Source organism: Colossoma macropomum, unplaced genomic scaffold, assembly GCF_904425465.1.
Source record: "Colossoma macropomum unplaced genomic scaffold, Colossoma_macropomum, whole genome shotgun sequence".
Classification (NCBI taxonomy): domain Eukaryota; kingdom Metazoa; phylum Chordata; class Actinopteri; order Characiformes; family Serrasalmidae; genus Colossoma; species Colossoma macropomum.
Window position 1 is genome coordinate 1110515 of NW_023494795.1, and position 15116 is coordinate 1125630.

At 38.6% G+C, this 15116-nt stretch overlaps 1 protein-coding gene across 1 annotated transcript; it reads left to right on the forward strand.

Moving 5' to 3' along the window:
• The first annotated feature begins 2879 nt into the window (after positions 1 to 2879).
• Positions 2880 to 13301, forward strand: prdm1c (PR domain containing 1c, with ZNF domain). Its single transcript, XM_036581150.1, has 4 exons — positions 2880 to 2978; positions 9978 to 10668; positions 11751 to 11879; positions 13106 to 13301. The coding sequence occupies exons 2-4, from the start codon at positions 9994 to 9996 to the stop codon at positions 13205 to 13207; spliced, it is 906 nt and encodes a 301-aa protein (XP_036437043.1). The 5' UTR covers positions 2880 to 2978; positions 9978 to 9993; the 3' UTR covers positions 13208 to 13301.
• The last annotated feature ends 1815 nt before the right edge of the window (positions 13302 to 15116 follow it).

Sequence of the window (15116 nt, forward strand, 5' to 3'; positions counted from 1 at the left end):
GAGTTGGGGTGAGAGACCGAATCAAACATGATTTGTGGTGGGTGGTGTGTGCATAGCTATTAGCCTGTAAGCAGTTTGCCACTTGTTCGTGAGGTTTTCTTCAGTATTTCCTGGTTCTGATTTAGCAACACAACAGATGGAAAAAGAAAGTAGTCCAGACCAACAAGGAACGGCCCAGTACAGCCCTGAGAACCATTTGGCTTGACAGTGGAAAAGAGGCCTGTATGTTCAAAAGTCTGTAGATGTCAGGTACTGATTTTGGCTGATTAATTCTGGATAGCAACTATCACTCCAACTCATCCCCAAGGTATCGGATGGAGCTTCATCACGCCAGAGAACCCAGTTCCACTGCTCCTCTACCCGTTGTGGGGGGCTTTATACATTTGTCTCCTTTGACTGTATGGTTTTCTCAAAACAGCGAACCATACTGTTTACATAAATAACTGAGTTAAGCACACCTGGCTCAAGTGTTAGCTTCAGCATTAGCTCATTTGAAGGAGCAGTCATCACTTAAAGCCCCCACAGCCGACACGAAAACCTACTGCGTTAACGTCCAGTGGCTAAAACTTTCTCTCGTTTTCAGTGATATTGACATGTTTTCCACAATTCTTTTTGCTCTAAACATTCATATTTTTATTACATTCATATTTTCTCAATTGTCCCTATATGGCCAAAAGTATGTGGACACCTGACCATCAGACCTGTTTGAGCCCTGTATGACATCCCATTCCAAAACCAAGGCCATTGATATGGAGCTATAACAGCCTCCATTCTTCTGGGATTTTGAAGTGTGTATGTGGGAATTTGTGCCCATTCAGCCAAATGAGCTGATGTGAGGTCAGGCACTGATGTTCACAATTGACATTTCCAAACCTAGATTCATCCGTCAGACAGACAGTGAAGTGTGATTCATCACTCCAGAGAAAAAGTTTCCACTGTCGACGCTTGGCTTTGCACATAGTGATAAGGCTTGTGTACAGCTGCTCAGCCATTGAAACCATTTTAATGAACTTCCCGACGCACAGTTATTGTGCTGACGTTGCTTCCAGAGGCAGTTTGGAACTCTGTAACAGAGAAGCCCCGTGAGTTTGCATTGTCTGTCACTTAATGGCTGAGCTGTTGCTGCTCCGAAATGCTTCCAATTCACAATAATAGCACTTACAGTTGACTGGGGCAGATCTAGCAGGGCAGAAATTTCATGAACTGAAAGACGGCCTCCTATGCCACATTTCAAATCAGTGAGTTCTTCAGTGCGACCCGTTCTACTGCCAGGGTTTGTCTATGGAGATTGCATGACTAAGTGCTTGATTTTATACACCTGTGTGGCTGAAACAACTGAGCTCAATAATTAGGACCATCAGCCAACACTAGAGTCATAGGTCGTGGAGTATTGTGGTAGTATTGTACTATAAAATTATTATTCTTCCTTATAGTCTTACCATAGAGATAAGCCTTGTTTCTTCACCAAAACCATCTTGACATCTCCATGAGTGAAAATGCTTTGCCCCCAAAAACTGCAGCTTTTTCCTAGAAACAGCAAATTCTGAACTTTTGGTTGCTGAGGTGAAGGTTAAGGTGAGTTAGGAGGAGCACAGCAGGACTCGGACACACTCATACAGAAACATACACTCACCAGTACACAGTAGCATGAGTGTGCGTGTGCCTGTCTTTGAGGTCTGGGTTACGGTGTGTGCTCAGAAAAACTGTTCAGTCGGGAAAAGGTCACAGGAAGCAGCAGCGGTTGGTAACAGAGAGAGATAGACAGAGAGAGAGAGAGAGAGAGAGAGAGAGAGAGAGAGAGAGAGAATAGCAATGTTCTCATCATGACTCAGTAATACGAGAACACTCATGTTTTCTCTCCATTACAGCATCAATCATACGTATCCACCTCCAATTGCACAGTTTGTGCATTTTGAAATTTTCATTCTGTGTAGCTTTTTTTATGTATTTTTTACTTCATTTTGTGTGTTATTATAATTTTCAAATAAGTAACACTGTCTGTGAAGGCAAATAAAACAATTCTGATTTCGATTCTGATTCTAATCCTAGTTCTAATTCTGATTTTGATTCTAAATCTGATTTTGATTCTGATTCTAATTCCAAGTCTGACTGTGATTCTGATTCTAAATCAGTTCTCATTCTCACTCTGATTCTCATCCTAAATCTAATTCTAATTCTGGTCTTGATTCTAAATCTGATTCCAATTCTAATTCTGTCTGTGGTTCTGACTCTAAATCTAATTCTCTTCTCATTCTGATTTTGATTCTGATTCTAATTCTAATTCTGACTGTGATTCTGATTCTGATTCGGATTGTGATTTTGATTCTGAATCTGGTTCGGATTCAAATTTTGTATTTAAGTCTGATTCTGATTCTTATTCTGACTCTGATTGCGATTTTGAATTTGATTCTAATTCTGAATTTGAATATGATTCTGATTCTATTTAAACTGTAATTCTAATTGTGATTCCCATATGGATTATAATAACACACTTGTACACACACACATGCGGACATACAAATACACATATGTACACACACACATGGAAAATTAGCAAATAAGTGAAAGTGATTCAAAATCTGATTCTGATTCTAATTTTGTTTTTAACTCAGATTCTGATTCTCATTTTGAATTTGATTCTAATTCTGAATTTGAATGATTTTGATTGTGATTCTAATTATAAAACACATACATTCACACACACACACACACACACACACACGCAAATATGCAAATAAGTGAAAGTGTGTTAAGCAGAGAGAGAGAGAGAGAGAGAGAAGGAGAGGGAGGGGAGTGATGAAAGGAGGAGGAGTGAAAGGGGAGTGGGGGGGCTGTATTAATACCTGAGAGAGACAAACTCCTACACACACACAAACACACACACACTCACACACACACACAGGTGGAGGAGGAAAGGAGGGATAGAAGAGGAGAGAAAAAGAAGAAGAGACGGCACACAGTTTGGCTCGAAAATCACGGTGAGTGTAAAACACATTGATTTGTTAACTCTTTCAACTACAGGCGTAATATTCAGCTATTAATCTAAAGCTGAAATATTCTGTAAGTGTTAAAAAACAAATATGTTACATGGTTACTAGTAAAAGTAGACGTCTGCTCCATTCACTGATACAGCAAGTGAGCTAAACCTCAAAAGTCAGAGTTGTGACCAACCACAGAGCAGTACAGATGCTAAAATCAACATAAGAGAATGAAAGTGAACAGGAAATTAAAAGGCGATTAGTACCTAAATGTTAATGAGTAACATGTAACTGAGAAAAGCGTAGATTTGTATTGTATTTGTATCTGAAAATAAGTTAATTGAGCTGAGTTACTACACACTTCCGAGTAACAGTACTGAAAAGTTAATGTAGTGAGACACAATTACACAAGTATTACACTTAGAAACCCTGTTTAAGTGAAAGTCAGAGTATCTAAACTCAAAAGCCCCTTTAAAGTGACCTAAATAAAGGGGAGTGTGATGTAAAACAGCTGATTTTCTTCAGTTCCGTGTGATTTTTACAGCAGCCCAAAGCTGGTAATGTTTACTTCTGTGACAGATTATGAGGACAAATCTGCATTCATTACAATTTATGTGTAAGTAAGATTTACTGTTATACAGAGTGATATAACAGCATGCATTGCAGGAGAAAGTTTAAAAGTGGGCAAGGTAGCTTTAAAAGTGTTAGGGTAGAAGTTAAAGTCAATACAACACAGATCTAATCAGGATGTCGCAGTCGGCCCTCAGGATACTGTGTATACGTGTAAACGTGTGCTTGGCTTAATTAGTCCTGAAAGAATCACCACAGAAAGGCATGAATGCAGTGAGTTCCACTCTCACTCAAACATCTGCACACAGTTTCACTCTTTCAAACGCTGACATCCTCTCTGCAGGGTGTATGAGCGCGTGTGCGGGTGTGTGTGCGTGTGCGTGTGCTGTGTCATTAAGTTTCACTCTGACTACGGCTCCAACATTCTGAATATTCCCACAGCTGTGACTCATCACATGATCAAACTCGGACCGGCCCTTCCTCTGCGTGTGTGCGTTTGACTCTGTAATATGCAGCTTTCAAAAAATTATTCATATACTAAAGCTGTGCTATAGTAAAACTACTGATATTATTACAAATGATAATAAATAATAAAATAACATTATTGTTTACAATATTGTATTTCTTCATTGCATAATTTATTTACTTGCATATATATATATATATATATATTTATATATGTATATATGTATATGTATATATATATATATGTAAATACATATACACACATGTATAAGTGCTTATATTATGTATTGTAATATGCAGTTTATTTATTATATATATATATATATATATATATATATCATAAATGTTTCCATTTTCGTTGCATTAATTACACATACATGCGTATTTATATTATGGTTATCTCCATTTTTATCATTTTTTTTCATGGCCGCTGTCCTTTACATTGTGATCAAATTCCATGGATGGACCTATAGAAATGTTACATCATGTTACACTAACTTAACTTTAAAAGTTACTTAATAATAACTTAACATTAAAAGTTGAGAATGTTTTTTTCCTTGTCCTGTAAACCATTCTTGAGATACAAGGCGTTTGTCCGATATAAACATATTAATCTGTAATCTGTACATATATAATTTACTGTTTGTTACTCACACTTGAGTAATCGATACACAGAATAGTACATAAAATGTAAAAAACATATTAAAACATAATCAATTACAATCTAAAATGTATACCCAATTTTTATATATTATATTTATTCTCACACATGTACCCTTGTAGAAGTCTGACACATTCAGCAGTTAGAAGAGATGAGTGTGTGTGTGTGTGTGTGTGTGTGTGTGTGCGTGTGTGTGTGTGTTGGGTTTCTGTGACACATCATTCCTCGTCTGTACCACTAAAAAGGGCACACATCGATTTCATTTACTGACACAGCAAGGAAGTGGCTCACACACACACACACACACACATGTTCACAGAGCAGAACACAGAGACCTCAACGTCATTTCTCAATTTACACGTTTGCAAATCTGTAAGGTGGCTGTCTGTGCATTTACTCTGTACTGTTGCTTAACTTAGTAGTAGCACATAATATAATCTTACAGGCCAAACATCAGCCAATCAGCAGAGAGAAACTAAAACACAGACTTTTATACATTTCAGAATGCGTCAGTCATTCGCACAAGAAATATATGAATGCAGGTCGCATGTTTACATGTTCTCCCCGTGTCTGTGTAGGTTTCCTCCCACAGTCCAAACACATGCAGTCAGGTGAACTGGAGATACTAAATCGCCCCTAGGTGTGGGTGTGTGTGTGTGTGTGTCTGCCCTGGCCTGTCCAGGGTGTTTCCTGCCTTCCGCCCAATATACGCTCCAGCACAACCCAGGAGGATAAGCAGCTTAGAAGATGGATGAATAAATAGATTTACTTAAGTACCTAAGGCAGTATACAAGAAGTTGTATGTGTCACTAGATTTGCATTAGTAAGTTTAACAAATGAACAAAGTAAACCAAACAAAAATTAGTTCTATTTTACAGTATAGAGGGGGTGATTGTGAATATTTGAAGGATATGTTGCTCTGAAAGGCTCATTTTTTTCATCACAATGTCCAGCAGATGCTGTTTGGTAAAGCTGACAAACTGATCTGGTAACGAGAGTAACGGTCTGGGGACAATTCATTACAGTACGCGCCCACTTGCGCTTTTTCTTGACATATTTCCCCGGCTCGCTTTTATTTTTGGACCAGTTTCTCCCTTGTTTAAGCCATTACCAAGCCACACGTTTTATCACACACTTCTATAGCCTAAGAATAGCTCCATTAGTTTGCACTGAAGTCCCTGCAGTTACTTAATAATACATTTTAGCATGTGATAAGCCTGGAATGTTAAGGGCTTAATATAAATCAGTTCTCATCCTTTTTTTTTTACAAAATTCTGAGTGTATCCGTCGTCCGCACAAGTTAGAGAGTTAGTTTACTCAATCTCACTACCTTAACAAGGAACCTATGACCTCCTTATTGTTTAATTATATCTAGATCACTATACTGGTACCAGCAGACTTCTGTCAAAGTGTTCACTTCTGGGTTTTTAACCCCTGTAAATCGCAGGATTATTAAATATTGAGGCTTTTTATTTAGTAACTACAGGATTTCAATGCAAACTCGTTCAGCTATTCTTAGGTTACAGGAGTGTGTAATAAAACTTTGAGCTCACCAGCAGGCCTTGGCCTGTTAAGGGGTTATTTTACGCATCGTGTATGATCCGTTATTCACAGCAGTAACAATCATCTCGTTTGCAACATAAACACTGAATGATGGAGCGCCAACAAATCTGTGTGTTCTCACCTTCAAAGCCTCGCTGCTCTCCACAGAGACATCGCAATCCAAAATATGTGGTCTTGATAACACAGCAAAAGTTAGAGATCAGTTTAGTGATCTGTGAGTCAGGCAGAAATAAACTCCTCCATTCTAGCCTCTGTCACTCTGTGTCAGTAATTCACACAATAATTCTCACGGTTGGGAAAAAAACTTGAGAGTTTTGTCTTTCAAGTGAGATCAAGATCATGACTGTAGCCCAAAGTGTGTGGGAACAGCACTGCTTTTGCTTTGAGTATGCCGTTTCAGGCAAAAATGGGGAGACAGTTAACAGATTAAGTTTGCCTGTCAGATCAAATGATGCAAACTTCATACCAAAGGAGGGGAACTGAGGCCCACAGTCCAGCACAGCTTTCAGTCTTCTCTGCTCTGACACTTTACTAACCTTAACTGCTCAGCCGAATCAGGTGTGTGTTTGAGCAGGAAAATCACCAAACCGTGCAGAAATCAGGGCCTCCAGGACCGGAGTTCCCCACTACAGCTTTATGCAATCGAAATCTACATTTTCCACCCACATTCAGCTCAGAATCTCTCATGGTTGTCCCCAGATGTTCCCGTTACGGGATTTGACCCGCAAAACTACATACACCAAAGAGAATGAGAGGGAAAGAAACTGATTAAAGAAATTAAGCCTTGCATACTCACAGCAGAGAGAGACAGACGTCATCATAATTTCTTCCGAACCGTTTACCCACCAGCCTGAATAATGAGTCAGCACAGAAACCACAATATCCATCTGTACGCTCACATACGCTTGCACTAAAACCGACACGCTCTCTAATCTTTGGCATCCACACGCTTTCATTTCCACAGAATGCCAAACACATTCAGCGTTACACTTTGCATCACCGATCTTACTCACAGTGAGGGCACACGGAGCCAAATTCAGTTTCAGTTCTCACTCTGTACATTCATAATGTAAATCCTCGCACTATATCATACGTTCGGTGTTTGTTTTAAGATGTGAAAGAGCCCACTGCATGAAATTTGATGGAGAAAATGCTGTTGGTGTGATTGATTGATCGATTGATAGAAGCTGGCAAGCAAAACTCTTATTTTCACAGCAAAGGACGTAATACAACTGTACACTGGTTAAGAGCCCCCTAGTGGCCAGTGCCTCAAACCGTTATTGTACAGTGAATAAGACGCATATGATAATAAAAGGCTTTGAAAATCGAGATAAAAGAAGCAAACAGTGCCTAATAAACATAGTAAAGCGCATTTTCTTTGCAAATACAATTATAGTAATATCACTATAATAATACAGTAATATATTGTTCTCTGAACAAAACCTTGTATCTCCATTTTTGCTGTTTTTAGTTGTTTCTCATGATTTGAAAATGGCTGTGGGCTTTTACGTTGTGTCAAAATTTCATGACAAACGGACCCACAGAAATGGTTTAAAAATGACTTAGAATAAGATCTTCTTTCATTAACCTCCATTAAAATTTTTATTTACATTCTGCACAGCATTACAAGTTTTTTATTTCTTATTATTTCTTATTATATATATATATATATATATATATATAGAATAAAAATAATAAGAAATAAAAAAACTTGTAATGCTGTGCAGAATGTAAATAAAAATAGAATGCAATAATATGCAAATCATGTAAACCATATTTTTAAAGGAAAATAGTACAAAGACAGCATATCAAATGTTGAAACTGAGAAATTTTATTGTTTTTTGAAAAATATGCCCATTTTGAATTTGATGCCAAAAACACGTTCCAAAAATGTGCTTCTTGCACATCTTGCATATCTGGACACTCCACACCCAGACATTTTATTTCGGTACCAATATGTGCACATATTTATTCAGTATTATCATGATATGCCGTTACCTGCGCCTCCTTGTACAGTCATTTTTGCACTGCCTTTTTCATTTCAGGTTATAAATCTTATTCCAGATTTTTGTATATTTCTATTTGTATATAAGCCTGTAGATAGGATTTTTTTATATTTACTCTTCCTTTTGTATTGTTTCACCCTTATTATTATTACTGTACTGTGTTGTGTGACTGATACTGGCTACACATCTATCTATCTCTAAAACAGTTGCGACGGGGTCATGTTTACCACTGTTTCATCAGCTCTTCTTTTAACAACACTCTTTAAGTGTTTGGGAACTGAGGAGACACTGCTGTAGTTTTGAAAGTGAAATGTTTCCATGTTCTTGTTTGATATAGGATTTCAGCTGCTCAACAGTTCGAGGTCTCTTTTGTTATATTTTTCATTTTATAATGTGCCAAATGTTTTCAGTGGTGACAGGTCTAGACTGCAGGCAGGTCAGTTTAGCACCCAGACTTTTTTTATATGGAGCAATGCTGCTGTACTACATGCAGAATGTGGTTTGACATTGTCTTGCTGAAATAATCAAGGCCTTCCCTGAAAAAGACGTCGTCTGGATGGCAGCATATGTTGCCAAAACATATATAGTTCAGCATTAATGGTGCCTTCACAGATGTGATTGATTTCATTGTCCAGTATACTGGACAATGAATTAGGCACATGAAATCTGCCAAATTTTGAAAAATGAACATATGTATCATCATCAGGATAAAGATCCAAACAGAATACTGAATATTCCCAATGTTATTTCTAGTGTATAAAATGTGTGTAATGTGTGCAATATTACATGTAAATCCAGATAACATGGAATATAGCTTATGTAATATTTTCCGATCATTTTTTATCAATGACTTTGAATGTTGTTACATTGCCCAATAGTAATGTAAATCAGTGCACTGCAAAAAATGGTATCTTGTCAAGTAAAAGTATCTTAATTATAGTCAATAAATCTAATATTTCTCCTGTTGAGGTCATTGTATGTTTTAATTTCAGATTATTCACCTTATTAATAGACATTTTTACTAAGCAATTTTATCGAGTAAAACTATCTCACCATATTGGCAGATAATTGTGCTTGTTTTAAGAAATGTACTTGAAACCAGTGAATATATCTGCCAGTATAGTGAGATAATTTCACTTAATAAATGACCTAAAACAAGTAAAATGTTTTTGGGAAAGAAGCTAGAAAATCTTATAATTAATATAATATATATATATTAATATATATAATAATAATATAAGTGCACAATCATCTACAAAAGGGGAAATATTAGACATATCAACTAGATTTAATATCATTTCACTTGACAAGACACCATTGTTTGTAGTGTGTATGCTTTGTGTTAAAATGCTCTGGGTTTATTATTATGATATGAAAATTATTCTGAATGTTATTCAGATTTTAGGAACCATTCATGCAGTCGTCGTATAGTAGTTCCAAGAGCTGAGAAACTTTTCCATTAAAAATTGTACAAACAATCAATATAAAGAACATATGCTTGCTTTGGGTCTTATTTTGTTGGTGATAATAAATATATGTATTATTATGTATTATGTTATTTAGCATGCAAAAGATGTTTCATAACAAAACTTTATTTATAAACTTTATTAACTTTCAAACTTTATAAAGTGACCAGTCTCTGGACTGGATAGTAATAGAATAAGGGAATCTACAGTGGCTATCACAGAAAGAATGTTGTCTCTTTAACATCCTCTCTAATGTTTCTCGTTGCAGACTGAAGAGTCCAGTGATGATGACGACGACAAGGAAGAGAGGTCACACAGTGTTGGAGATATTGGAGAGGGACTTCTGTCCACCAAGCCGTCAGTCAGCCTATTATTTGAGAGAGAATTACCCCCCACACCAATACAGGGCAATACCACTGACCCCTATAAGTGGCTTGGCACCTTCTTCGGTCATTAAAATAGCACCACATGCCGGTGGACAGCCATGGCCTTACTATGCACAACCACCCATCCATGGGCATTTTTCACTCATTCCTCGCCCCAGACTGTGCCAGCAGCCAATGGGACTTGACTGGATGTTGCATCAAAGAACACTTCCACACACTTACGTAATTCTGACTAATAAAATCAAAGACACCAGAGTTTCTAGTTCAGTAGAATTAAAAATGCCAGATTTTCCATCAATGCCACGTAATCAGGTTCAAAAGGCCATTACTAATGCGACCAGTCACTCTTCCGGTTCTTCCGACGTGGACACGTCCCTCATCCCTGAACTTTTCAACTCCAGCTCAGTTGCCAGAGGAAACCAGGATGAAGAGGCCTTAGATCTGAGCACTGATGGAGGCAGTGAGGTCGTAGGGGTCAGGAAACAGCCCTACCCGTTACTAAGGCAGAACGGGAAGCTCCGGTATGACTGTAACGTTTGTGGGAAGAACTTCAGCCAGCTGTCCAACCTGAAGGTTAGTGAGTCAGCTCAGGAAACGGTAGCAGATGAACTATTTGTCCAAAAGTTTGTCGACACCTGATTGTCAGTTTCTACTGATTAGAATGAATTAGTATTAATAGGAAGCTTGTGGCAGAAACAGCTGCTACTCTTCTGGGAAGTGTTTACACTAGATGTTGGAACATTGCTGTGAGGATTTGATTGCATTCAGCCACAACAATGCAATCACTCCAGAGAACGCAGTTCCACTGCTCCACAGCCCAATGCTGGGGGGCTTTATGCCCCTCTACCCAGTGCTTAATTTGGGCATGGTGACCTTAGGCTCATGTGCAGCTGCTCCAGAGCATCCCAGTCTATTGGCAATGGTTTTATTTGGAAATTATACAAGCTGTAAGTGTGCAACTGGATATTTGTGTTAATGGCTGCAATGTGTGCACGCTAAAGTATCTGAATTCATTCATTAGAGCCTGCATCTGGATACTTTTGGAGAATATAGCGTAGGTTAAGCCACCTTTTCATTCAGCGACTGTAACAGCAGAACAACTAAACATACTCGAATTAGCCAGAAATGAACTGAATACAATTTGTCAAACAAGATGGGCCATGAAATCTTTTACAAACTGAGCTGAACCTGATATTGTCAAAGTTTTATCTGTAATTCTAAAGGAATTGCTGATATTAAAGCACATTTGATACAACGTTTGGGGCTCCTTTGCTTTACTTCTCTTCATTTTGCAGAACTATTATATAGAAGTAATAGAGCACTTGAGGTTGTGTGTTATCAGCTGTGATGATATTGGCAATGACACACTCCGTCTTGTGTTCTATTGCTTAATTATCCACAGAGGCACCATTAAACTTTACATTTTGCATGCTGATAGAGTGTTTAGTAAGCTGACATGCAGCTTCTGGTAATATTCTGGTAACAATTTTGTGATTAAAATTTAGACACTGGCCTCTATGCCAATTATGGCCCCCTAGTGGTGATGCTGAGAATAACTGCACATCATTGGTATCATGGATGCATTTCATTAGCCTGGCTTTCTCCTTCACTCAATTTCATGCTTCTCCTCTTCAACCTCTCTCTCTGCACCTCAGGTCCACCTGAGGGTCCACAGTGGAGAGAGGCCGTATAAATGCTTGACCTGCAGGAAGGACTTCACTCAGCTGGCTCACCTGCAGAAGCACAGGCTGGTGCACACAGGGGAGAAACCATACAAGTGTTCGGTGAGCCCAGGCATTATTTAAGCCTAGTTAGGACAGTTTTCAAAAATTTTCAAAATGTATAGCACTGTATGATTAAACATTCTGACATTTTCGGTATATCTTGTACTATTTTTTTTAACCCCTTTACGTGGCCAGGGCCTGCCTGTGGGCCCAAAGTCTAATTACACACATCTATAGCCTAAGAATAGCTCAGCCAGTTTGCATGAAAGTCCTTGTAGTTACTGAATAATAAGTGTTAGTTTGTAATAAGTCTGGGTTTTTCAGAGGTTAAATAAATCCAGTTTAGATGCTTTTTTGGCTTATTATTAACAAAACTGAACAATATATAGATACTGCTTTCAAACACTAGCACTGCAGGTGCTGAATGTTGTTTCATGTCTTCATTTCTTCAAGGCTAAAATTGGCCTCTTATTCAACAGCTTTTTGTTTGAATGTTCTGTTCCACCTTAAATGGAGCAGCTGTTACATTCTGGCACCTGAGCAGGCTCCTAAAAGTAACTGTTGCAACATTTAAGGTAAATTGAGAACTTTAACTAAGAGGCCAACTTCAGCTTCAATGTATTTCTAAAAGTTAAGGCCGGAAGACCGTGACATTGACCGCGTCAGGAGGATCTTTGGCCAGGCCTCATCGCTCTGGTGTCCTTGTTAGGCCAAGGCTGACCTCAAACATCCGGCTGTGCCTTTATGTTCACCATCTTGAAAAAACAAAGCGGCCTATTTCGAATGAAATGGACTAGACAGAGGGAGGTGATTGTGGGTCTGCTGCGTTTATATTTTCATTTGAAACGGGACTGAGTCATCCCTGACTCAGATGTTTACCTAAAGGGGTTAACACTGGTGTGGTTTGCACTGTTTGTATGTCGTGTTATCACTTAGTTTGGCCAGTATAACAGTCATGACTCAAACTCATAGAGGAAGTATTTTAACTGAAAGCGACTTTAACAAAAGTACTATTCTTTTTAGTGATTCATTTTAAATTTGAAGTTTTTTACACTGGAAACTGAAACATTATGCTTTAAATGAAAAAGTAAGATGAATGAAATAATATCAAAAAAGAAGAAGAAAAATAAAAACATGAAGTAGACATTTCTTATTTTATCCAGCCTAAAGTCAAAGTGTATTTTAATCTGCTTCTTCCATTGAAAAAAATATCGTATTTTATTCTATTGTACCCTTTTATTCTGCATAGGCACATGCTAACCTCTCTGTCTCTCTCTCTCGATCAGAGCTGTTCTCGCCGTTTCAGCAGCAGCAGTAATCTGAAGACTCACCTGAGGCGCCACATATGTTTCCAACCCAAGCACCAAGCACTGAGCACATTCACCTGAGAGGAACAGTTTGATGAAAAAATAAATGCACACAATTTCCTCCCTTACTCTAAATGACCAGCCGAGACATGTTTGGCGTCTGACGTTTGCTCCCTTAGCTTTACACAGGAGCTATGAGGCTAATGTAGCTAATAAGTAATGGGCGCTTATAGCCCAATAATGAGCAGTGTGCAAACTGCTTATATCATCACACACTTGCCTCAAACCGTGTGGAGTTGTCAAGACATTTCCAAAATTTGTGGTTGTTTAACACACTGTTATCCAAAACTATGCTAGGATAGCTAAAAACATTAGCAGGAGGCATCTCCAGGCCCTGAATTTGGTCTATACGATTGTCCATGTTTATAGAGGTTTACTTAACAACTCCACACAGTTTGAGGAAAGTGTGTGATGATTTAAGCATGCACCTTCCCAGTTAGCAAAATTTTTCTGGACCACATCCTTGCTTTGTTCTGGCCCAGTATACGTCTGGGTCCTTGGCCCAGATCTGACCCACACACTGTACAACAAGTTCAATTAATGAATGTGGCCCAAATCTAACCCAATTACAGTGTTGGTCCACAAGAATTGGCCCACAGATACCCAGACAGCAGACAGTTTTGGGCCTATTCTGGCTTTCCACGTGAATGTTGGTTGACTACCACAGGAACTAGCCCACAGATACCTAGATAGCAGACAGTTTTGGGCCTATTCTGGCTTTCCTGTGTGAATGTTGGTTGACTACCACAGGAACTAGCCCACAGATACCTAGATAGCAGACAGTTTTGGGCCTATTCTAGCTTTCGTACATGAGTGTTGGTTAGCTACCACAAGAACTGGCCCACAGATACCCAGATAGCAGACAGTTTTGGGCTGATTCTGGCTTCCCAATGTGAGCGTTGGTCGACAACCACAAGAACTGGCCCACAGATATCCAGATAGACAGTTCTGGGCCGATTTTGGCTTTCCTATGTGGGTGTTGGTCGACTACCACAAGAATTGGCCCACAGATACCCAGATAGCAGACAGTTTTGGACCTATTTTGTAGGACAATTCCGGTGTGAATGTTGTGGACCAACAATGTAGTTGGGCCAGACTGGGGCCAGATTTGGGCCATCCTTTAGTTCTACTCACTTTACAGTGTGTGGGCCAGATCAGGGCCAAAAACTCAGCAGTATACTGGGCCAGAACAAATCAAGGATGTTGCCCACAAATGGGTCAGAAAAATTTTGCTAACTGAAGAAAAACACGAGGCAAAACCATATGAAGCTGTGCAGCATCTGGCCCGCACGCCTAACATCATCCAACACTAGGATACTAGTAGGAAAGCCAGAATCAGCCCAGAACTATCTACTATGGGTTGTACCATGCTAAGCTACTATTACTTGTTAGCTACATTAGTCGTGTAGCTGCAGTGCAAAACTAAAGCAAGAAATTTCAGACACCAAACATGTTTGATTGGCGGGAGGAAAACTGTGTAAATTTTGAATTTTTTTCCAAACTATCACTGGCTCCTGCCCACCGGCCAGCGCCCTTACTTAGCTACCTCTGTAAACTGGAGCAGAACTACAGAACACCTGGAGCTTGCTGTCACTGTCTTAAATAGTACTAATCTTACAAGAGAAGGACAAAGTGTTCATGGTAAAGTAACTTCATTGTATGTTAATTTAATGAGATTGTATTCCAGAAAATTAATACTATGTCATGAATGTATAAGGCACCATTAGAAAATCCTATAACTGGAGCTGAAAAGAGTTCTGACAGCAGTACTGAAGCATATTTTGCCTATCTGTGTTGAGACACTGAGTACATTTGTGTATTTTGGATGATCTTTTTTCAATTGTATCTTCCTTCAAATATATTTCTATATTAATATATTAATATATATTTGCACATTGTATTCACCTTGTATGAAATTTTTATTATTTTA

What these genes read in the sequence shown, in the direction of transcription:
- prdm1c (XM_036581150.1), top strand. Translation starts at nt 9,994, where the DNA reads ATGATGACGACGACAAGGAAGAGAGGTCACACAGTGTTGGAGATATTG. An exon ending in GCCAGCTGTCCAACCTGAAG is followed by an intron (nt 10,669 to 11,750) that starts GTTAGTGAGTCA and finishes TCTGCACCTCAG; the next exon opens with GTCCACCTGAGGGTCCACAG. An exon ending in AGAAACCATACAAGTGTTCG is followed by an intron (nt 11,880 to 13,105) that starts GTGAGCCCAGGC and finishes TCTCTCGATCAG; the next exon opens with AGCTGTTCTCGCCGTTTCAG.